Source organism: Salmo salar, chromosome ssa28 (genome assembly GCF_905237065.1).
Source record: "Salmo salar chromosome ssa28, Ssal_v3.1, whole genome shotgun sequence".
Lineage (NCBI taxonomy): Eukaryota > Metazoa > Chordata > Actinopteri > Salmoniformes > Salmonidae > Salmo > Salmo salar.
Window position 1 is genome coordinate 15,574,300 of NC_059469.1, and position 23,814 is coordinate 15,598,113.

At 42.5% G+C, this 23,814-nt stretch overlaps 1 protein-coding gene across 1 annotated transcript in view; it reads right to left on the reverse strand.

The window, feature by feature from the left end:
• LOC106589575 (extracellular serine/threonine protein kinase FAM20C) overlaps positions 1-21,999 on the reverse strand; it is a 67,252-nt gene extending 45,253 nt beyond the window's left edge. Inside the window, exons 1-3 of the mRNA XM_014179708.2 lie at positions 20,488-21,999; positions 19,928-20,106; positions 8,086-8,164 (exon numbers count right to left, since the gene is read on the reverse strand). Of these exons, the coding sequence (XP_014035183.1) occupies positions 8,086-8,164; positions 19,928-20,106; positions 20,488-21,227 (998 nt within the window). The 5' untranslated portion in view covers positions 21,228-21,999. The remainder of the gene's footprint in view (positions 1-8,085; positions 8,165-19,927; positions 20,107-20,487) is intronic.
• Between the last annotated feature and the right edge of the window lie 1,815 nt (positions 22,000-23,814).

The following is a 23,814-nucleotide window of genomic DNA, read 5'->3' on the forward strand; positions in this document are numbered from 1 at the left end:
CCTGCAGGGAGGTTTTTAGCTTTTTGGATAAATGTTTCTAAGGCCTAAACACTCACAGCGTGGAAGCTGTGAGTAATGCATGGATGGCAGAGCTAGCTAGCTATCACTGAATGGAACACAGAATGCCTCTGTTTGCTCCCTAAACTAAAAATAAAGTGACAGTTAGGAACACAGCATGTCCAGAATCATCAAGAGTGTGGTGAGGAGACACACTGGGCCGAGAAGTGTTCATCTATAACGATGAGACTCAGTGACGCCAGACAATGCTGAGCAGAGGAGAGTGGAGAGGAGCAGAGGCACGGCATGGAGGACACATCAAATGCTGTCTTATTGTAAACAACCCTAAAAATCTAAGCTAAATAAATACGGCAAAAGACAATCGAACAACGTTCAATAGCACTGCTGTTTGTTCAACACATTGTGTAGCGATAAACCTAATCCACAAAGACAGTATTGTGCCATTGTACAATAAACCATATTGACCGTTTGCATTGGCTAGGAGGGCACTATGCATTAGCTAGCCTATATACAGCATCACAGGGCCATAGACTGCTAGTCAGATCACCGTAGGTCTGAGAGTAGGAGGTCGGTTTAAACACAGCCCCGCGGCTAAACACGATCACGTGTGGAGCATCCTCGGACTGTACAGGGAACCACATCAAATCAAGTACAATGTTATTTGTCACATGCGCCGAATACAACAGATGTAGACCTTACCGTGAAATGCTTATTTACAAGCCCTTAACCAACAATGCCATTCAAGAAATAGAGTTAGGAAAATATTTACTAAATAAACTAAAGTAAAAAATGTAATAAAAGTAACACAATAAAATAACAACAACGAGGCAATACAGGGGTTACCGGTACCGAGTCACATTTGTGTCAATGTGTGTGTACTTGTAAAAGACATCGCGCTGCTTGCTTAGAGAGTATCACGCCAACTCAGGACCTCTGCCTTGCTAGGACACGTGACCACCCTCCTGAAGCGTCTTACCAGTCAGCGCTACTCCAAAAACTAGCTATTCACTGGTGCAAGTGGGGACACTTCAGGCTGAGGAGTAAGTTTCACACATCTCCATGTGTTACATTTGCAAGCGTGTTATCCTTTCACAATGCCTCCCATTCATTAGGCTTTCATAAACATATTATAATTACTTCAACACAAACCCCGCTGAACTCAATGCCCAGAGGACCCAATTATTACAACAGAGAAATTGTCAAAACATTAGGGGGTAATTTGCTAAATCAGTGTTGGGCTCAAAGTGCTGTTGTATCATGTGATCACACTGGGATCTTTACTAATGAATTATTCCCTCTCTGACTCACTTCATATCTGCTCCCGCTCGGGACACAGGCAACTTGTACTAAGACACTGATCTAAGGTATGTTTCCTCCTAATGGTTAAATTATCGTAGGGTGAAACTAAGCTGATCCTAGATCTGTGCTCAGGGCTTTGAAGAGTGTGACATTCTTGTTATTTTACCAGGAAGGTCAATGAAAAACACATTAATATTTACAATGACAGCCTGGGCTAGGCATCCCATCTAACAATCACTGCTCTGTGTCATAAGATGACTCTTCAATCGCCACAGCTTTTACCAGATGCTCTCATCCAGAAGTGAGTGCATACATTTTCATACTGATCTCCCGTGGGAATCAAACCCACAATCCTGGCATTGCAAGCGCTATGCTCTACCAACTGAGCCACATGGGCTCAGATAACCTTACTCGAATCAGTATCTGTTCACCATAAAACTAAATGTGACCCTGAACCTGTGGTTTAGAGGTTAAACATCTACTACAGTATCAACCGTTCCTGGCCTGAAGCTGAGTCATTCTTGGCATCATAATGTGTGAGTTCCCCTCCTTTTAAATCTGTCTCATATTCATCTCCTCTCAACCAGTTGTCCTGAGGCCAGTCAAAGCCAAATCACAATCAGGATTGTAGGTGAAAATTCATGGCTATGGTTGATTTCCCAGTATCTATACTGCTCTCCCAGAAGTAGTGAGCAGACTCAACATAGGGTTAATTAATAGACATGTGGAAGCAGAATAAAGGCTGAGCCCAGGGGAATGGACAGAGCTGGATCAACATGGAGTTAACCATTGGACGTGTAAAAACAAAACGTTAGCAGAATCCATGGGAGTGTACAGGCTGGGTCAACATGGAGTTAATCACTAGACATGTAAAAACAGAACGTAAGCCGAAAATGTGTACCTTAATGAATTAATATAGGCACCAAAAGCCATGTATCTGTAATAAGAACATATGTTTGTACTAATCAAGTATTATTAGAAAAGCACTTATATTAGGAACGTATATATGCAATAAATGCATTCTTTTTTGTATTAATACTATGGCACCGCCACCAATATAATCTAAACTGAGCAGATGTGGGCGTTAACTAGCAAGAATTGAGACAGACAGATAATGGAGGTGAGAGACCAAGGGGTGTTAATCATCTACATAGAGGGAATGACCATGTGTGTAATTTGAAGGTGGAAACCTATAAGACCTGAGGTCTGTAACAAGAAAATTCACTTGTTCCATGGACCAGCTCGGCTTCTGTTACTTTTATAATAAAGTCTATTTGAATTTACAAGTTCCGGTATCTGAGAAATATTTGATTCAATATTTCCACGACAGGATCAGAAGATATTGTTAATTACAGCTATATTGTATTAGGTAAAACACAGAGAATAGAGAGAGAGAGAGAAAGGTGTGCGGGAGAGAGAGGGGGAAAGAGAAGAGAGAGAGGTGGGGTGTTATGTGATGAGAATGTGAAATACTGTTTATATTGTATTAGAGACTAAAAGAGAGGAGGATATGTGAGAATGTGTTAGTTTGAAATGTCTCTCTGAGGCTGACGAAACATAATGACAAGTGACAATAGAAGGGAACTATTCCTATATTGTCAGACTGTTGTGCTCGTTGTATTGTCATGTGGCTGCATTGTTCTCTGAGAGAAGCCAAGTGGCCATCAAAGTGAATGAAAAACACTCATTCTGTTCAGACACGTCTTATTCATTTCAGACATTTTCATCTCAATACAGTGCATTGCTTGGAGCGCTGATGCTATTTGATAAAACACTGTTTCACATCCTGCCCATTTTTAGGAAATGTTTCAATATTTAATGTGAGTTACAGGCCTACACAGACATATCTTCAGGGAGTTATTTATATTTTGTGTTGTCAATATGTTGACCAAAACAGTGAAAAATATTGCACTGGCTCTACTCTCAAACTGTCCATCAATCAACTATACAGTCATGGATTGCACAGGCTGCTGGTGGCCCCTTAATTGGGGAGGACGGGCACATAGTAATGTCTGTAATGGAACTGCATCGACACATCAAACAGATGGTTCCTATGTGTTAGGTACAATTCCATTAACTTCCTTCCAGTCTTTATTATGAACATTCCTCTCTTACCCAGTTCCTGTGGGTGATTGATACTATACAGACTATACAATTTGTCTCCATAGAAAGCGACAGGGCATATTTGTTTGATTTGTGTGCACTGTATGACTCAGTGGCGGTGGTTGACAAACAATACAATTAACCGGGAATGCCGGAACAGAAGCCATCATTATATCAACACCCAACCCTGCCTCCCATTTGATCTCATCAGCTAACTAACGATGTCTGTGTACTCAGGGGCTAATTTGGCTGTATGTATGACGATCACGTCTCCTCCATTCACACAAACAGATGAGACGGAGAAACAGACTGGCTGTCAGAATAATGATCGTTACAGATGCAGTGTTTACGCCCGACCTACCCCTCTATACCCCCAAACAGCCTGGAATCAGGCTAGAATCATGGTGAAATGGAGGATATCAGTTAGGATTCCAGGCTAACCAACAAAGCCAGTGGACTAGACTGTACCGTGGGTGTCTCTACCTCATTGTGCAACTAAATAGGATGGATAGATCATTTGTAACGCACCCAACATGACAAGGCCGACGTCAAGAGGTGAATCATCAGACTTATAGGTCTTTTTCACACAGGCCTGATGCCTGGGTTGGGCAATGCTTTCGGGAAGCTGACTGACTTGACTCATGCCCCAAATTGCCTACGGATTTGTGAACTCTTCACAAAACACAAGGCTTCAGGATGCAATAACCTTACAGTAAAGACACAGGATAGACATGTCAAACCATAATGGAAGTACATACAGTAACGTCTCTAAAAGCACACCTCTCCACAGCACAGAACATTGAGACCTGCATCAACAGCACCCCTAGAGAGAGAGAGAGGGAGAGAGAGAGAGAGAGAGAGAGAGAGAGAGAGAGAGAGAGCTAAGCCATCACTTACAGAGAGATGAGCCTGGAGGAGATTCCCCTAAGCAAGCTGGTCCTGGGGCTCTGTTCACAAACAGAGCCCCTTGACAGCAACACAATTAGACCCAACCAAATCGTGAGAAAACAAAAAGAATTGACTCATTGGAAAGAATTAACAAAAAAACGGAGAATTTGGCTTATTTGGCCCTAAACAGAGAGTACACCGTGGCAGAATACCTGACCGCTATGCCTGACCAAACTTAAGGAAAGCTTTGACTATACACATATTTCCCTCAGATTACACAGATACACAAAGAATTCGAAAACAAAGCCAATTTTGATAAACTCCCATATCTGTTGGGTGAAATACCACAGTGTGTCATCACAGCAGCACGATTTGTGACCTGTTGCCACAAGAAAAGGGCAACCAGTTAAGAACAAACACCATTGTAAATACAAACCATATTTATGTTTATTTATTTTCCCTTTTGTACTTTAATTATTTGTACATAATATGACATTTGTAATGTCTTTATTCTTTTGGAACTTTGGTGAGTGTAATTTTTATCGTTTATTATCTAGTTTATTATCTAGTTCACTTACTTTGGCAATGTTAACATATGTTTTTCATGCCAATAAAGTCGTTAAATTAAATTGAATTGAGAGAGAGAGAGCGATATGCTCTGTACCATTCTATTCTTAAGCCGGTTTACTGGTAGAAGAAGCCCGATCTCTCCCATGATGCATTTTTGTTCAGAGGAGAAGCTGATGCCCTGTGAAGTCTTTGATGTTGCGGCTTTATCTCTTTGATGCACCATGTGGCAATGTGTGTGTGTTTGTATGTGTGTTTGTGTGTGTGTGTTTAACTATTCTTGTGGGGACCAGAAGTCCCCAAAATAATAGTAAACAAACAAAAAATTGACCAACTGGGGACATTTTGTTCGTCCCTACGAGGTCAAATGATTTTTCTAGTGGGTTTAGGGTTAAGGTTAGAATTAGTGTTAGGGTTAGAATTACCTTAAGGGTCAGGGTTAGGAGCTAGGGTTAGGGTTAAGGTTAGGGTTAAGGTTAAGGTAAGGTTAAGAGTGTGGGTTAGGGTTAGGGAAAATAGGATTTTGAATGTGACTGAAGTCTGTGTCCCCACGAGGTTAGCTGTACAAGAGTGTGTGTGTGTGTGTGTGTGTGTGTGTGTGTGTGTATGTGTATGTGTGTGTGTGTGTGTGTGTGCGTGTGCGTGTGCGTGTGCGTGTACGTGTGCGTGTGCGTGTGCCTGTACGTGTGTGTGTGCCTGTGCGTGTGCCTGTGCGTGTGCGTGTGCGTGTGCGGATGTGTTTAACTATACTTGTGAGGACCAGAAGTCCCCACAAGAATAGTAAACAAAACAATATTTGACCAACTGGGGTCATTTTGTTAGTCCCCTCAAGGTCTAATGCTATTTCTAGGAGGTTTAGGGTTTCAGGTTAGAATTAGTATTTGTGCTAGAATTAGGGTTAGTTTCATGGTTAGGAGCTAGGGTTAAGTTTTTGGGTTAGGGTTATGTTTTTGGGTTAAGGTTAGGCTTTTGGGTTAAGGTTAGGTTTTTGGGTTGAGGTTAGGGAAAATAGGACTTTGAATGGGACTGAATTGTGTGTCCCCACAGGGTCAGTTATACAAGGAGTGAGAGGGTATGAACACCAAGGGGATAATACCAGAGATGAGTTGACAGCTGCAGACAACAAATAGATTTAAATCCCAAACGTAATTTCATTTCTGTAATTTAGTTTTTGTTTAAGTTCAATATTAGTGTACCGCAGAGAGATAATCTGAATGGATTTTGATTGTATTTCAATATTTGTCGATAAGAGAGAGAGAGAGAGAGAGAGAGAGAGAGAGAGAGAGAGAGAGAGAGAGACAGACATGGGATCGATAAAGAGCAGCACTATTGGATTTTCTGCTCTGTGCCTTTCTATTCTGAAGCTGGTTTACTGGTAGAAGGAGCCCGATCTCTCCCATGATGCATTTGTGTTCAGAGGAGAAGCTGATGCCCTGTGAAGTCTTTGATGTTGCACCTCTGTCTCTTTGATGCACCATGTGGCAACACGCCAACAGATTGAGGAGAGAGGTGTGAGTTGGTGGGGTGTTATGGAACGATGTGTGCATGTATGTCACTGTATGTCAGTGTGCGTGTGTATGTGTGTATGTGTGCGTGTATGTCAGTGTGTGTGTGGACGGGATTAACTATATTTGTGGGGACCAGAAGTCCCCACAAGCATAGTAAACAAACAAAATTGGGGATAGTATGGAGGAGTGACAGCTGGACGGAGAACGGCATCCAACTGTGCAGTCAAGACAGTTGGGATGGCCATGTTTTGTTAAATGAAGTGTATCAAGACGGGGGAGTGAAAACAACCCTCATACTCCTCCTGCCCCTCCTTTCTCTAGATTATAGGAACACCAAGTGGCTACTACCGGAGATGAGTTGACAGCTGCAGACAACAAATAGATTTGTTTCTGTTTTAAGTTCAATATTAGTGTACCGCGGAGAGATAATCTGGATAGATTTGTATTTTATTTCAGTATTTGTTGGTATGCTCCTCCTCTGAGCCTCTTTGCGATGTTACAGCTGCGTACCCACACGCGCACACACACACACACCCAAACACACACACAAAGTTATGTCAGGGTGATTTGAGGTGCGTCTAGCTTGACTTTATGTGAGTAGACTGAAGTAGTTAGTAATTATGACAGCCTCTGAATAGCTTCTCTCTGCCTCCGCCACCTCATCCTCCCTGCTATCATCCACAGGCTTAACCCAGCCCTCCACACTGACACTGAGGCCAAACACAACAGGAGGGTGACAATGATTAACCCTCAATTAAATTACAATTACGATAACAAAAGGAATTACATTTAAAACCCAGCTAGCTACAACAATCACGAAAGGGATTAGGACTAAAGGACTTAGTCTATCATGAGGAAGTATATCATCATCACAATATGGCCAACCTGGATACAGATAAGGATGCATTAAATAATTGTTGTTTTCATTTAACCTTTATTCATCTGGGGTGGCAGGTAGCCTAGTGGTTAGAGTGTTGGACTAGTAACCGAAAGGTTGCAAGATCGAATCCCTGAGGTAAGGGTGGGTGGGTGGTTGGTTGGTCATTCAGGGTGGTTGGTTGGTCGTTCAGGGTGGGTGGGTGGTTGGTTGGTGTGGGTGGGTGGTTGGTCGTTCAGGGTGGGTGGTTGGTTGGTCGTTCAGGGTGGGTGGGTTAGCTAATTAGTTAGCTAATGTTAGCGTTAGCCACACCTAGCTAATGTTACCCAAAACAAAATTGGAATTCATAACATATCATACATTTTGCAAATTCGTAAAAAACTGTACGAATTGCAATTCGTAACATATCATATGAATTGTAATTTATATCATATTATACGAAATGGATGATGGACATCCACTCATTAATACATACCATACGAAACGTAACGTATCATAAACATATCATACTAAACGGAGTGTCTTGGATTTACGAAATGCTCTGAGACCACATTGAGACTATCCCCTTGCAGAACTGTGCAAATAGCCTATTGAACCTATACAATACATCACCATGCGAAACATTTCTGGTTGGCATATGCAGTCAAATCAAATCCTTATTTGTCACATACACGTGTTTAGCAGATGTTATTGCGGGTGTAGCGAAATGCTTGTGTTTCTAGCTCCTACAGTGCAGTAATATCTAACAAGTAATATCTAACAAATTACACAACATATACCCAATACACACAAATCTATGTAGGTTGGCATAAGCAGTCTACTTACTTCATAGGTTTGAACAGAGCCTGTCCATAGTTCTGAAACGTCATGATCAGTTTCAGTTGGGTGCCTCCAGACTTCATGGCTGTTGGAAAAAATACAAACAACGAAAACAGTCATTGGCAGCAAATGTACAGTATGGCAGAATCATTTCCTCACAGAATGACATTATAGAGTACACAATCAAATATGATCTAGTCAATCATGTAATGATTTCCCCCTCCAGAGGATGGTCAATCTCTCCCACTGATTCACTTCAGACTGTGTGTCTAACAGCTTTTCAAGACAACTGGGAATTCAGAACTCGGGGAGATCTCAGACTTTAGTGTGATCAAGACAACTGGAAACTCTGGAGAAGAAAAACGAGTTCAGAATGGGAAAAATCTTTTTGAACTGTCATCCAACTCTGGCATCTTTCTAGGGCTCAGACTTTCCGACCTGAAGATCCCTGACGTCATGACTTGACCTCGTTTTTTTCAGCGTTCCCAGTTGACTTGAAAGCATCAAGTGTACTTAGAGTGAGTGACAGATGATATCACGGTGTTTGTTTGACCAGGAAGGAGACTGGAAGGAGAAGGATGGAGAGTGCAATCACATTGCTCTCTGTTCTCTCTCTCTCTGTTCTCTCTTTTCTTCCCTCATGTTCTCTCTGTTCTTTCTTCCCTCAGTCTCTGTCTCTGTCTCTGTCTCCTCTGTCTCTCTCAATTTCAATTCAATTCAATTTAAGGGCTTTATTGGCATGGGAAACACATGTTTACATTGCCTAAGCAAGTGAACTAGATAATAAACCAAAGTGAAATAAACAATAAAAATGAACAGTAAACATTACACTCACAAAAGTTCCAAAAGAATAAAGACATTTCAAATTATGTGCAAATAGTACAAAAGGGGAAATAAATAAACATAAATATGGGTTGTATTTACAATGGTGTTTGTTCTTCACTGGTTGCCCTTTTCTTGTGGCAACAGGTCACACATCTTGCTGCTGTGATGGCACACTGTGGTATTTCACCCAGTAGATATGGGTGAAATTGGCTTTGTTTTTGAATTCTTTGTGTCTGTGTAATCTGAGGGAAATATGCATCTCTAATATGGTCATACATTTGGCAGAAGGTTAGGAAGTGCTGCTCAGTTTCCACCTCTCTCTCTGTCTCTCTCTCTCTCTCTCTGTCTCTTTCTCTCTCTCTGTCTCTTTCTCTATCTCTCTCTCTGTCTCTCTCTCTCTCTCGTCTCTCTCTTCTCTCTCTCTGTCTCTTTCTCTATCTCTCTGTCTCTCTATCTCTCTCTCTGTCTCTCTCTCTCTCTCTGTCTCTCTCTCTGTCTCTTTCTCTCTCTCTCTCTCTCTCTCTCTCTCTGTCTCTCTCTCTGTCTCTTCTCTCTGTCTCTCCTCCCTCTGTCTCTCTCTCTGTCTCTCTCTCGTCTCTTTCTCTATCTCTCTGTCTCTTTCTCTATCTCTCTCTCTGTCTCTCTCTCTCTCTGTCTCTCTCTCTGTCTCTCTCTGTCTCTTCTCTCTCTCTCTCTGTCTCTCTCTCTCTCTGTCTCTCTCTCTGTCTCTCTCTGTCTCTGTCTCTCTCTGTCTCGCTCTCTCTCTGTCTCTCTGTCTCACTCTCTCTGTCTCTCTCTCTCTCTCTGTCTCTCTGTCTCTCTCTCTCTCTCGTCTCTTTCTCTCTTCTCTCTCTCTCTGTCTCTCTCTCTCTGTGTCTCTCTCTGTCTCTCTTGCTCTCTCTCTCACTCCCGCTCTGTCTCAATTAAATTCAAAGGGGCTTTATTGACATGGGAAACATGTTTACATTGCCACAGCAAATGAAATAAACAATCAACAAATATGACAACAACAAAAAACAACAAAAAACAATTATATGGAAATTAACAGTAAACATTGCACTCACAAAGACTTCAAAAAGATAAAGGCATTTCAACTGTTATGTGACATGTTTTGAAGTACCACTGGTAGGTAGGGGAATATAAATAAACAGATAAATATAGGTTGTATTTACAATGTTGTTTGTGTTCCACTGGTTGCCCTTTTCTCATGGCAACGGGTCACAGATCTTGCTGCTGTGATTGCACACTGCGATAGTTCTCCTAACAAATATGGGAGTTTATCAATGTTTAATTTGTTTTCAAATTCTTTGTGGGTCTTTGTGATCTGTGGGAAATGTGTGTCTCTAACATGGTCATAAATTTGGCAGGAGGTCAAAAAGTGCAGCTCAGTTTCCACCTCATTTTGTGGGCAGTGGGCATAGCTTATCTTCTCTTTGTGTTTATTTATTCACTCATTCGCTCTCTCTCTCTCTCTCTGTGTTCTTTCTTCCTTCTGTCTGTCTGTCTTTGTCTGTGTCTCTCACTGTCTGTCTCTCGGTCTGTCTGCCTCTCGGTCTCTGTCTGTCTTTGGGTCTCTGCAGGGGCGAAAATCTGATATCAACTTTGGAGGGGACAATTACATTACATTTTCTCAAGAGCAATTCCTGAGGGGGACACCAAAAGTAGTGCTGTAACACATAGCCTACATTGTAATATGGTAAATGTATATTGAGGAACCAATGAAATAAGGTGTTTGCCGTACTCCTAACTACCGGTACCCAAAACTACACAACTAATCACAACAGCAATACCATTGCCTTTAACAAATCTTAGTTCAGTCACCAGTTTAAGTTGAGAGTGGGGGTATCCATGGCATTTTCCAATTATGTTCCTATTTTACATGCTGTTTCATGTTAAAGAGATGTTGACAGGTGCTGTACAAAAGAGAGAAAAGGACGAAAAGTTCAAGTGAAAATGTCAATGCTTCAGTCTCTAGACTGTTTGCATACTCACTTAGTAATCAGATGTCCTGACTTAGCCTCATCGCATACCAGGCTTCCCTAAAACAGGAAACCTGGGGAAGTTCCGTGGCAGAAATCAGATAAAGAGGGGTCGGAACCAATTATGTACAGTATATAAACCCCGGATTGCAGATACTATGTATTGGCCATTGAGACACTTTTGAAGCCACCGGTCGGTCATATTGTTACATCTGCTCCTGCCACGCCCTCTACTGCTCATCCTGTGTCTCCTTGACCTGCCACCACTTCCCCAGTACTCTCTCCCTCTCCCCCTCTCTGTGTGTGTGTGTGTGATTGTGTGGGCGGAGACAGGTGTACTGGAGTCTGAGCAGATCCCCACCAGTTGCAACCTGTTCCATAATCAAGACCTCTACAAATACTCAGCCCTGCCACTTCCACGCTGCCAGATCGGAATCTCTGCTCAGTCAGTCTACGCTTCTAGCCGTTTGTTACTGTTAGATCCTGTTGTTCTATTGTGCCTGTTTCCCTGCCTGACTCTGTTTTCCTCTCCGCTACAGTTCTGCCTGCTCTGACTCTGGTCCCTGTCTCCAGTCCCACGTCTCGTCATCCTGCTACTCTGTCCTGGATTCCCCACTCTACTACTCCCTTGGATTCCCCTCCGGACCTGCTTACCCTGTCTCGCTCCAGCCTCAGCCTCCGCACCTGGTTTCCTGCAACCCACCTGAGCTTTCCCTGGCCTGCACTCCATCTCCCCGTGTTTCAATAAATACCTTGGTTACGTCATCCCAGTCTCCTCGTCTGAGTCTGCTCTTGGTTTCCCCTGTTCCACTCCGCATAACACATATTGGCACTCCTCAGTAGGAGCAATCATCCATAGCAATTAATGGAATGCTAAAAAATGACATGTATTGAAGTATATTTGATGTTGTTGTAGTGGGGACAGTAACATTAGTAATTGAAAAAAAAGTAAGGATTTTTTAAATATATTTACAGTTTTAACACACATACTCATTCCAGGGTTTTTCTTTGTTTTTTCAATTTTCTACATTGTAGAATAATAGTGAAGACATCAAAACAATGAAATAACACATGAAAAAAAAGTGTTAAACAAATCAAAATATATTTTCTATTTCAGATTCTTCAAGGTAGCCACCCTTTGCCTTGATGACAGCTTTGCACACTCTTGGCATTCTCTCAACCAGCTTCATGAGGTAGTCACCTGTAATGCATTTCAATTAACAGGTGTGCCTTCTTAACATTTCTTTCCTTCTTAATTCATTTGAGTTGTGTTGTGACAAGGTAGGGGTGGTATATAGAAGATAGCCCTATTTGGTAAAAGACCAAGTCCATATTATGGCAAGAACAGCTCAAATAAGCAAAGAGAAATGACAGTCCATTATTACTTTAAGACATGAAGGTCAGTCAATACGGAAAATGTCAAGAACTTAGAAAGTTTCTTCAAGTGCAGTCGCAAAAACCATCAAGCGCTATGATCAAACTGGCTCTCATGAAGACCGCCACAGGAAAGGAAGACCCAGATTTTCCTCTGCTGCGAAAGATGGTGCCAACAGAGATGGTCACCTCGCTTCAGGTCCTTAGGAAACTATGCAGTTATTTGTTTTTTCATGTATTATTTCTTACATTGTTAGCCCAGAAAATCTCAAGTGTTATTACATATAGCCGGGAAGAACTATTGGATATAGAAGCGATGTCAACTTACCAACATTACGACCAGGAATATGTCTTTCCCAAAGCAGATCCTTTGTTTGGACCTCCACCCTGGACATGGGATCTTATCCCAGAGGCTGACCAAAAACAACACGGTCGCCGCAGGAGAGGCAGAAGAAGCGGCCTACTGGTCAAACTCAGAAGGTGAGCACACCATCCACGCTTCCGAGCATATTACTTGCCAATGTCCAATCTCTAGATAACAAGGTGGACGAAATTAGGGCACGAGTTCCTTCCAGAGAGACATCAGAGATTGTAACATTCTCTGCTTCACGGAAACATGGCTCACTCGGGATATGTTGTCAGAGTCGGTACAGCCACCCGGTTTCTTCACGCATCGCGCCGACAGAAACAAACATCTCTTTGGTAAGAAGAAGGGCGGGGGTGTATGCCTTATGATTAACGACTCATGTTGTAAACAATTCCTTGCAGTCAAATGCCGACCGCATTATCTTCCAAGAGAATTCTCTTCGATTATAGTCACAGCCATGTACATCCCCCCCAAGCAAATACCTCGTCGGCCCTGAAAGAACTTCACTGGACTCTATGTAAACTGGAAACCATACATCCTGAGGCTGTATTTATTGTAGCTGGGGATTTTAACAAAGTTAACCTGAGAACAAGGCTTCCTAAATTCTATCAGCATATAAAATGCGCAACACGAGCTGGTAGCATTCTGGACCATTGCTACTCTAACTTCCGTGGTGCATACAAAGCCCTCACCCACCCTGCAAATCTGATCACGACTCCATTTTGTTGCTCCCAGCCTAAAGACAGAAACTAAAACAGGAAACGCCCGAGCTCAGGTCTATACAACGCTGGTCTGACCAATCGGATTCCACGCTTCAAGATTGCTTCGATCACGTGGACTGTGATATGTCCCGGATAGGCTCAGACAATAACATTGATGTATATGCTGACTCGGTGAGCGAGTCCATTAGCAAGTGCATCGGAGATGTCGTATGAAAAAAGTGCAGCTATTCCCTCCGCAAGGCAATCAAACAAGCAAAGCGTCAGTATAGAGACAAAGTAAAGTCGCAATTCAACGGCTCAAACACGAGACGCATGTGTCAGGGTCTACAGTCACTCACGGATTACAAAAAGAAAACCAGCCCCGTCGCGGACATCGATGTCTTGCTCACAGACAAATTAAACAAATTAAACGCTTTGAGGACAATACAGTGCCACTGACACGGCGCTACCAAAGCCTCTGAGCTCTCCTTCTCCGTGGCCAACATGAGTAAAACATTTAAACGTGTTAACCCTCACAAGGCTGCCGGCCCAGACCGCATCCCTAGCCGCGTCCTCGGAGCATGCGCAGACCAGCTGGCTGGTATGTTTACGGACATATTCAATCAATCCCTATCCCAGTCTGTTGTCCCCACATGCTTCAAGATGGCCACTATTGTTCCTGTTCCCAAGAAAGCTAAGGTAACTGAACTAAATGACTCCCCCGTTGCACTCACTTCTGTCATCATGAAGTCCTTTGAGAGACTAGTCAAGGATCATATCACCTCCACCCTACCTGATACCCTAGACCCACTCTAATTTGCTTACCGCCCCAATAGGTCTACTGACGATGCAATCGCCATCACACTGCACACTGCCCTGACCCATCTGGACAAGAGGAATACCTATGTAAGAATGCTGTTCATCGACTACAGCTCAGTATTTATCACCATAGTACCCTCCAAACTCGTCATTAAGCTCGAGACCCTGGGTCTCGACCCCGCCCTGTGCAACTGGGTCCTGGACTTCCTGACGGGCCGCCCCCAGATTGTGAAGGTAGGAAACAACATATCCACCCCGCTGATCCTCAACACTGGGGCCCCACAAGGGTGCGTTCTCAGCCCTCTCCTGTACTCCCTGTTCACCCATGACTGCGTGGCCATGCACGTTTCCAACTCAATCATTAAGTTTGCAGGCGACACTATGGTGGTAGGCCTGATTACCAACAATAACGAGATGGCCTACAGGGAAGGGGTGAGGGCCCTCGGAGTGTGGTGTCAGGAAAATAACATCTCACTCAATGCCAACAAAACAAAGGAAATGATCGTGGACTTCAGAAAACAGCAGAGGGAGCACCCCCCCCCCATCCACATCAACGGGACAGTAGTGGAGAAGGTGGAAAGTTTTAAGTTCCTCGGCGTACACATCACGGACAAACTGAAATGGTCCACCCACACTGACAGCATGGTGAAGAAGGCGCAACAGCGCCTCTTCAACCTTAGGAGGCTGAAGAAATTTGGCTTGTCACCTAAAACACTCACAAACTTTTACAAATGCACAATCGAGAGCATCCTGTCAGGCTGTTTCACCACCTGGAACGGCAACTGCACCGCCCTCAACCGCAAGGCTCTCCAGAGGGTGGTGCGATCTGCACAACGCTTCACCGGGGGCAAACTACCTGCCCTCCAGGACACGTACTGCACCCGATGTCACAGGAAGGCCAAAAAGATCAAGGACAACAACTACCCGAGCCACTACCTGTTCACCCCGCTATCATCCAGAAGGCGAGGTCAGTACAGGTGCAGCAAAGCTGGGACCGAGAGACTGAAAAACAGCTTCTATCTCAAGGCCATCAGACTGTTAAACAGCCATCACTAACATAGAGAGGCTGCTGCCAACATACAGACTCAAATCTCTGGCCACTTAAATAAATTGACTTAATAAAGGTATCACTAGTCACTTTAAATAACGCCACTTTAAAAATGTTTACATATCCTACATTACTCATCTCATATGTATATACTGTACGCTATACCATCTACTGCATCCATATATTTACATGTACATATTCTTATTCATCCCTTTACATTTGTGTGTACAAGGTAGTTGTTGTGAATTTGTTAGATTACTTGTTAGATATTACTGCATTGTCAGAACTAGAAGCACAAGCATTTCGCTACACTCACATTAACATCTGCTAACCATGTGTATGTGACCAATAAAATGTGATTTGATTTGCAGAGGATAAGGCTGGTAACTCTAATGAAGTTCATTAGAGTTAACAGTCTCAGAAATTGCAGCCCAAATAAATGCTTCACTGAGTTCAAGTAACAGACACATCTCAACATCAACAGTTCAGAGGAGACTGTGTGAATCAGGCCTTCACGGTTGAATTGCTGCAAAGAAACCACAACTAAAGGATACCAATAAGAAGAAGAGACTTGCTTGGGCCAAGAAACACGAGCAATGGACATCAGACCGGTGGAAATCTGTCCTTTTGGTCTGATGAGTCCAAATTTGAGATTTTTGGTTCCAACCGCTGTGTCTTTGTGAGACGCAGAGTAGGTGAAGAGATTCAAGGCACACTTAACAAGCATGGCTACCACAGCATTCTGCAGCGATACGCCATCCCATCTGGTTTTGGCTTAGTGGGACTATCATTTGTTTTTCATCAGGACAATGACCCAACACAACTCCAGGCTGTGTAAGGGCTATTTTACCAAGAAGGAGAGTGATGGAGTGCTGCATCAGATGACCGGGCCTCCACAATCCCCCGACCTCAACCAAATTGAGATGGTTTGGGATAAGTCAAACCGCAGAGTTAAGGAAAAGCAGCTAACAAGTGCTCAGCATATGTGGGAACTCCTTCAAGAATGTTGGAAAAGCATTCCAGGTGAAGCTGGTTGAGAGAATGCCAAGAGTGTGCAAGGCTGTCATCAAGGAAAAGAGTGGCTATTTGAAGAATCTCAAATAAAAAAAAATAGAGATTTTGATATGTTTAAAACTTTTTTGGTTACTACATGATTCCATATGTGTTATTTCATAGTTTGGATGTCTTCACTATTATTCTACAATGTAGAAAATAGTACAAATGAAGAAAACCCCTTGAATGAGTAGGTGTTCTAAAACTTTTGACCGGTAGTGTATATACGCCTCATTCTCAGATAAATAAGTAGTACTGCTAGGTTTTACACAGTCAAATGTAACAAATAACTACCTTTTTTATAAAGAACTGTGCAAATGATACATTTCTGACATCAATATATATCAATACAGTAATATGAGATCTGCATGTAAAATACTTAATTTCAACATTTTTGTCATTTAACATATGCTCTTAGTTAGTACATTCATCTTAAGATAGCTAGGTGAGACAACCAAATATCACACTCAAATATACAGAATAGACACACTCCATTCCAGCTAAACAATGCAGAAGAAAACACATTTTAATAGACCCCTAGAATCTATGAATTAAAAATCTGACAACAGTAACATTTTACACACACATGAAGGTACACATAGGCAATATTTCCTGGTGAAAAAACACAAATGTGAAATATTGGTGGATATAGCGAAATAAACTCATCAAATTCACATGACCAAATATATCACCTATTAACTACAACATGGAATTTGTCATACACTATCAATATACAATATCTAATATTTGTTTATCATTTGTATTGTATTCCTTCTGTACATGAGTGAAGTAGGTCTGACTGTAGCTAGGCCTGCTATACAAAGCAAAACCCATACTACCAACTGCTGGCTTTTGTAGTCTCAATTGACATTCACATCCTAGCCACTCAGTCATATAGCTGTGTAATTACATGGGCTGGAGGGAGGAGCATGTAGCTGACCATACTGGCAGACCAGGCTGAATCCACCCTGCATCCTCTCGTTTCACTGTGTGTGGATCTGGAGAGAGAACATAGCCTGGTCCCAGATCAGTACAACAAACAAAAAAAATGCATGAAATGTATGCATTCACTACTGTAAGTCGCTCTGGATAAGTGACTTAAATGTAAATGTAAATGTAATCTGTTTATGGGTCTTTTTAGGAATAATGGAGCCGAAGTGTGACACTGGGATCAACATTTCAAAATGGTTTGAAACAAAAATAAAAAAGATTTTTATGCAGTTCTACCTGTGTACTTAGAGGAATAAAAGTGAATATATGCAAATTGACCCATAACTACACCAACACCACAACATAGTACTAATACTATACATCCTTTAAGCAGCGATCATACAGACATTGGCAAGTCAAATTCAAGGACTTTCAGGGACTTTTTCAAACACTTAACTGTAATTTCCAAGGACCTCAATGTAACACAGTTGTATAATTTATATCATTGTACATATAGGGCCCACTTCCGGCAAAATGCATGCAAAAAATGTCAAAAAAAGTAGGCCCTTTACCACTTCAAGAAAAAAAAACATTTTTAGGCCTTGCCAATGCATTAACATTCCAATTATTATTTCATTCTAAAATATGTGAGAATAATGTGGACATCGCCTGACTAAATAGATTGGATGCATGCCTATTTTTCTGTAGCCTATGTGGCAGACGCAAGGACACATAATAAAGCCAGGAATAGCAGTACCACTAATCTCACCTATCGCTGTTTTTATAATGAGAAAGTGAGCAACAACCAGGTTCCTTTTTAAATGGAAGGATTGGTATGGAAAGACAAGTTGAAGCCAACATTAGATGTCGTCATCCTCATTATAACCGCAAGTGGTTTTACCGCAACAGAAATTCAAACAAAAACGTAATCACAATTATAAGGGAGCTTGAGAACTTTTAAATTGACTACAATAATTACAATTGAGGAAATTGTATTGTTTAAAATTGCAGGTGTAACATGGAAACTGAAATGTATTTGTCATATTATTTCATTACCAGATCATGTTGTGAATAAGCCCACTAGGTATGTCATTTGTTGTCATTATATCCAGAATAATTCATCAGAATAGTGTTGGGTGTTGCGCAATAGTCTATCCTACACAATTGCGCAAAGTAGACAGTGTCCAATCTGAGGCACAAAAACATATGAAAACATGAACTCATTACCTTGATGCATTCTCTGTTAAATCTAACGACACCCTGCTGTAAATCAAGCAGATAACAGATGATCAACATAAATTCGCTAGGGATTTTAGACCCAACGTGTATCCAGGCACAAGTGTCTTCACCTGCGTAACGAATGAGACACCAAATTATTCTGGACATTCCTCGAAACCACCTTTTTTTCCAGCACTTGGGCTGTTGTTGCATCGCATGTGCTATCAGAACAGCTGCTTGTCACTTGACTGTCATTCGGAAAATTCCTTTCTAGTACAGATGATGACATGTGAAAATATCCCAGCGTAACTAATCAGCTGGACACCAAATGCGCATCCAACAAGTATTAGGCATAATTATTGAAAAAACACGTTAACGACAGTATCAATTTAGGTTTTAAATATCAAGTTATGGTTACTCTTTCGGTTAGCGTCTTTCGATTTTGCAAGTGAATTATTATTTGGGATTTGTGTGCACATGAAAACTGTTTTCACCCCGTAACATAAGAAGACACAAAATGTTATGTAGTTACACTGCATTTCTGAGATCTCTATACAACAAACTGTCCGACAGCTAGATCCAGGATTCTTACAGGGTTCACGTTCATTGTCTAATTTAAATGATTAATGCTTAATATATGACATAACGTCAACTTACACTGCCATAAATGCAAGGACAGAAAAGTAATGTTTTATGTCACACGATTTTGGAAAAATCCATCAAGACACCAACCATGACAAAGAATTAAACATCAAGTTATGAATTGTATTAAATATAGCTATGATCCCCCTTATATCTTAATGTAATGACATGAAATAAATTAGCAGATTATTATCAATGACTTATCAACAGCTGTAACAAGTTGTCCAGTGTGGGAAATTCTCACTGGTACCCTTGTTTATAGAAAGACCCTTATGTGCTTAGTTTAGCTAACTACTCTGACTATTGCTGTGCCATATGGAGGAGAAACTAGCCAGTCCCAAATCTGTATGTGCCTTCGCCAAGTCCTCTGTGACAATGATAGTCAGAGGAGTTGGCTACATTCAGATCTGGAACCAGGCTAGTATCTCAACCTCAATGACGGGGTAGACAACTCTGTTCCTGGAGTGCCGCGGGTACTACAGAATTTACTTCCGACTACACTGTAGGCACCACACCTGACCAACTGAGATCATTGATCAGTTCAGTGATTGCCTAAATTCATGGTCCAAAATAAATTCATAGCGGTTTGTGGGTGGGGGTGATACATCGTTTTTTATATATATGCTTTTTTTATCCTGATTTTTCAGGGGGTGCTGCACCACCCTCAGCACCCCCACTTCCTGTGGGTATGTCTAAATTCAACACACCTGGACTTCCATGTTGGTTAAACCAAAATAAATAAGTGCATGTGGCACTCCAGAACCAGGGTTGCCTAAACCTGCTATATGACATAAGGTTTGGCTGAATAAAGTACAAACAGATCTGAGACAAGGCTATAGAGACGCTGCCTTCTCTCCTCTCCTCTCCTCTCCTCTCCTCTCCTCTCACTTACCGACGCTGGTGATTCTCTGTGAGACCAGGTCCCTGAGCAGAGCATCGATGACTAGGTTATGTCTGGAGTAGAGCTCATATCGATTAATCCCTATGTGAAAGCGGAGCCAGTTGGGATAGGAGTCAGCCGTCAGCTCTCCTCCTGTTGGAGTGTACTCCTCCATGTTCCCTTCAGCGTGCCTGGGGGGAAGAAGGGAGGGAGGAGGAGGTGATCCGTGTTATGACATGAGTATGCTTTTTTCTGTAGCCCTGGACCACCCTCCTTTTTAGTGTTTCAGCTGTTTTAGTGTTTCATGTGTTAAGAGGTGACATGTTTTGACATGACATGACTTGAATTTGCAAGAGGGACATTTGCTAATATGTTTAGGTAGCCTATAACCATTTCTGTAAAAACACCTTTATTAATGTGAAATAACAAGATTAAATTTGTAATTTACACATAATATCCTAGGTGTATTGTTTGTTTAATTTATGCTCTTGTCTTGAGTTGAATTTAAAGAGGCTAATAATCACTTTTCGATTGTGGTGATGGTCTATAAATATATACAAAATATATGTTACCATTCCTGATTCTCTGTGGCGGCGTCGGGGTCAAATCTGATGTCTGTGTTGACGTTGAACAAGGTGTCTTCGTCGGTCAGAGACGGTAAGGCTCTCTTGAATAACGGGTGGTCAAACAGAGCCAGCAACCTTGAACCCTTGACAGGTATGTTTTTGGTGACCACAGTGTCCTGTATGAACCGTCTCTTTTTGTCACCATTTTGTGCATAATGTTCAAGCCGTTTAAAGGCTTCCGTTTTGTTTCCCGCTTTGGGGTTCTTCTCCAGAGAATGGGAAGAGATGTTAGAGTTTGGCTCATTGCTGAAGTCCTGGAGGATTCTCAGTGTGTGTTTGTTAGGCCAGCCTGACTCCGCTCCCGACCTGGCTCGGTGTTTAGCCCAGTTCTGAGGGTCCTCGCTCGGCTTGTGCGAGCAGGAGCAGCCGCTGTTGCTGCGCCTCTCCAGCTTTGGTAACAAGTCTATCATGATGTGCATCGAGCAGGCGATTAGAAACACCATGAGAATCAAAACCCGGAATTTCCTGAAGAGTATCATCTTCATAGTCCCCTGTTTGAGCAGTTGCGAGTATTTACTGCAAATGATGAGCACGCATATGAACAGACTCACTACATCACTGATTATGTTTATCACACTGGACGCCACTTTAATGAAATACACGTTGAACACGTAACCATCTTCACTTCTTGCCGTCTTGAGTAGACTAAATGTTTCAGTGTTCAACTTTTGTATTTCCAACCACATAGAAATCCAGACGGCAGGCTCGTTTTGTGATTCAGAACGAGAGGATTCTCCGAATGCGCCCAGATAAAACAGGTCGAATCGGTTCAGACCAATGGTCGAGTTGGGGAAGCGGCATTATCTCAATTGCTTTCGCTCTACAGCTCCGACCCCAAGGCTTTACGCACAATATAAGGTATAAAGGAAGTGCAAGGGTCCCGAAAGCAGCTCAAAAACGGTAGATAAATGATCCATCAGAGGTGTATGTTGGCGGGGACTGCTGGCGCACATCGGTCCGGCCATTGAGCGTGAACTCTGCTGTGTGAGAAACGGAGCTGTCGTGGATCCGCTGGGCACGGGCTACGCATTGGTCCAGTCCGGGATAGGAAAAGCGCAGAGAGCGCTATTCACCAATGTCAAAATATATTTTTAAAAGAAGACTATTCGAAAGACTCCTCCTTTGCCACTAGAAACAATAAAACAACGTGTAAAGGCGCAGCAGGCAAAGTACAGTAAGCGACCCAGGATGAGAATAAATGGCAATGTTCACAGCAAATCCCGAATAAAGACAGGCAATACAAAACAACCAAAGCGAGACGAATCAAACAAATAATTCGGATAGGTGCCGATTCGGTTTCTTTATCGGAGATAGACTACAGTGTGCCTTGTGAGCAAGGAAAAAGACAATCACTGTCCTTCGCATGTGAGATTGAGGTTGGGTGTGTTAAATATTATGATGAAGCGCGTCTAGATCCAGCCTTGTGCAGCGTCACCGTGCACAGATTGGCTGAGTCTCTCCCACAGTCGGAGAGAGAGGGGGACAGCAACCATCTGAGCCTCAAGTGCCTGCCTGCCTGTGTCTGTAGCCTGTGTTCTTCCTAAAAACATTCCCCCTGCAAATCCAGGCTGTGCAAGAAGAGGGCGTCTCATCCTAGTGGTGAAAATCCATTGTGGCACAATATTGTATGTAGCTACGTTAGATGATGTATGCCTATTGATTAGTGAAATGGATCTGATGGAATCAAGGAGGCATCCTCATGGAGACATGTCAGTGTCAGTCAGGGGCCTCCATTCAATCAAATCAGCGGTATCTGTACAGCGCATTATCAACACACAGTATATACAAAAACAACCACAGCAATACCAGACAGTGTGGATATGTATTGAAACAACAGTTGGCTGCTGCAATATTCACATCTTCTGCCTCTCCACTTCCCAATCAACACACCAATGTCTTGGCTAATTGGCCCAGCAGTAAAGCTACTGAAGGGATGGTTATGGTTAGGATGGTTGGATGATAACTGCAGGGAAGATAATGGGAGATGGGTTAAAGAACAGTCTGTAGGTTATTATCCACGTGTGACCGACTGATCATGCCCACCATGATTACCTTTTGTTATGACATTTTGTATTACAGTAAAAGCAGCATGGCTTTGGCTGCACCATTCTACAGCGGTACAGGAATGGCTTTAGCTGCACCATTCTACAGCGGTACAGGAATGGCTTTAGCTGCACCATTCTACAGCGGTACAGGAATGGCTTTGGCTGCACCATTCTACAGCGGTACAGGAATGGCTTTAGCTGCACCATTCTACAGCGATACAGGAATGGCTTTGGCTGCACCATTCTACAGCGGTACAGGAATGGCTTTAGCTGCACCATTCTACAGCGGTACAGGAATGGCTTTGGCTGCACCATTCTACAGCGGTACAGGAATGGCTTTGGCTGCACCATTCTACAGCGGTACAGGAATGGCTTTAGCTGCACCATTCTACAGCGGTACAGGAATGGCTTTGGCTGCACCATTCTACAGCGGTACAGGAATGGCTTTGGCTGCACCATTCTACAGCGGTACAGGAATGGCTTTAGCTGCACCATTCTACAGCGGTACAATAATGACTTTAGCTGCACCATTCTACAGCGGTACAATAATGACTTTAGCTGCACCATTCTACAGTGGTACAATAATGACTTTAGCTGCACCATTCTTCAGCGGTACAATAATGAAGTATCTGTAAAGGCAAGATTAGATGTGAATGTAATGATCATTGTGAATCTGAGTACTAAATTGTAAGTGTGTGTGTGTCCTGCCTGCGTGTGTGTTTTTGTAGCTGTGTGTGTGTGTACTAAAGTGAGTGAGTGAGTGAGTGAGTGAGTGAGTGAGTGAGTGAGTGAGTGAGTGAGTGAGTGAGTGAGTGAGTGAGTGAGTGAGTGAGTGAGTGAGTGAGTGAGTGAGTGAGTGAGTGAGTGAGTGAGAAATGATGGGTTTATTCCAGTCCTACCAAAGGAGCCTTTCTGGGAAGTGAGTAACAGTCTAGTGACTCACTCACCTAACACAAAGGACCTCTACAGTCTTGCCTATTGTGTGAGACAGAGGAGGAGGAACATAGCCCTTACTTAATAGACTACAGATTAGTTCACCAAATTGCTATGTAGCCTTCTGCAGGGATGACATGGGGTCACACATTGACTTTTAAGGCCTTGAAGAAACTCATAAAAATTGCTAGTAAATAACTAGTAATTCAACTTCAGTCAGTGGTGTGTGATGGCATTGATTCAGACTATATAGAGACAATGCTTCGCTTGTTGCCCATCATCCCCTATAATCATC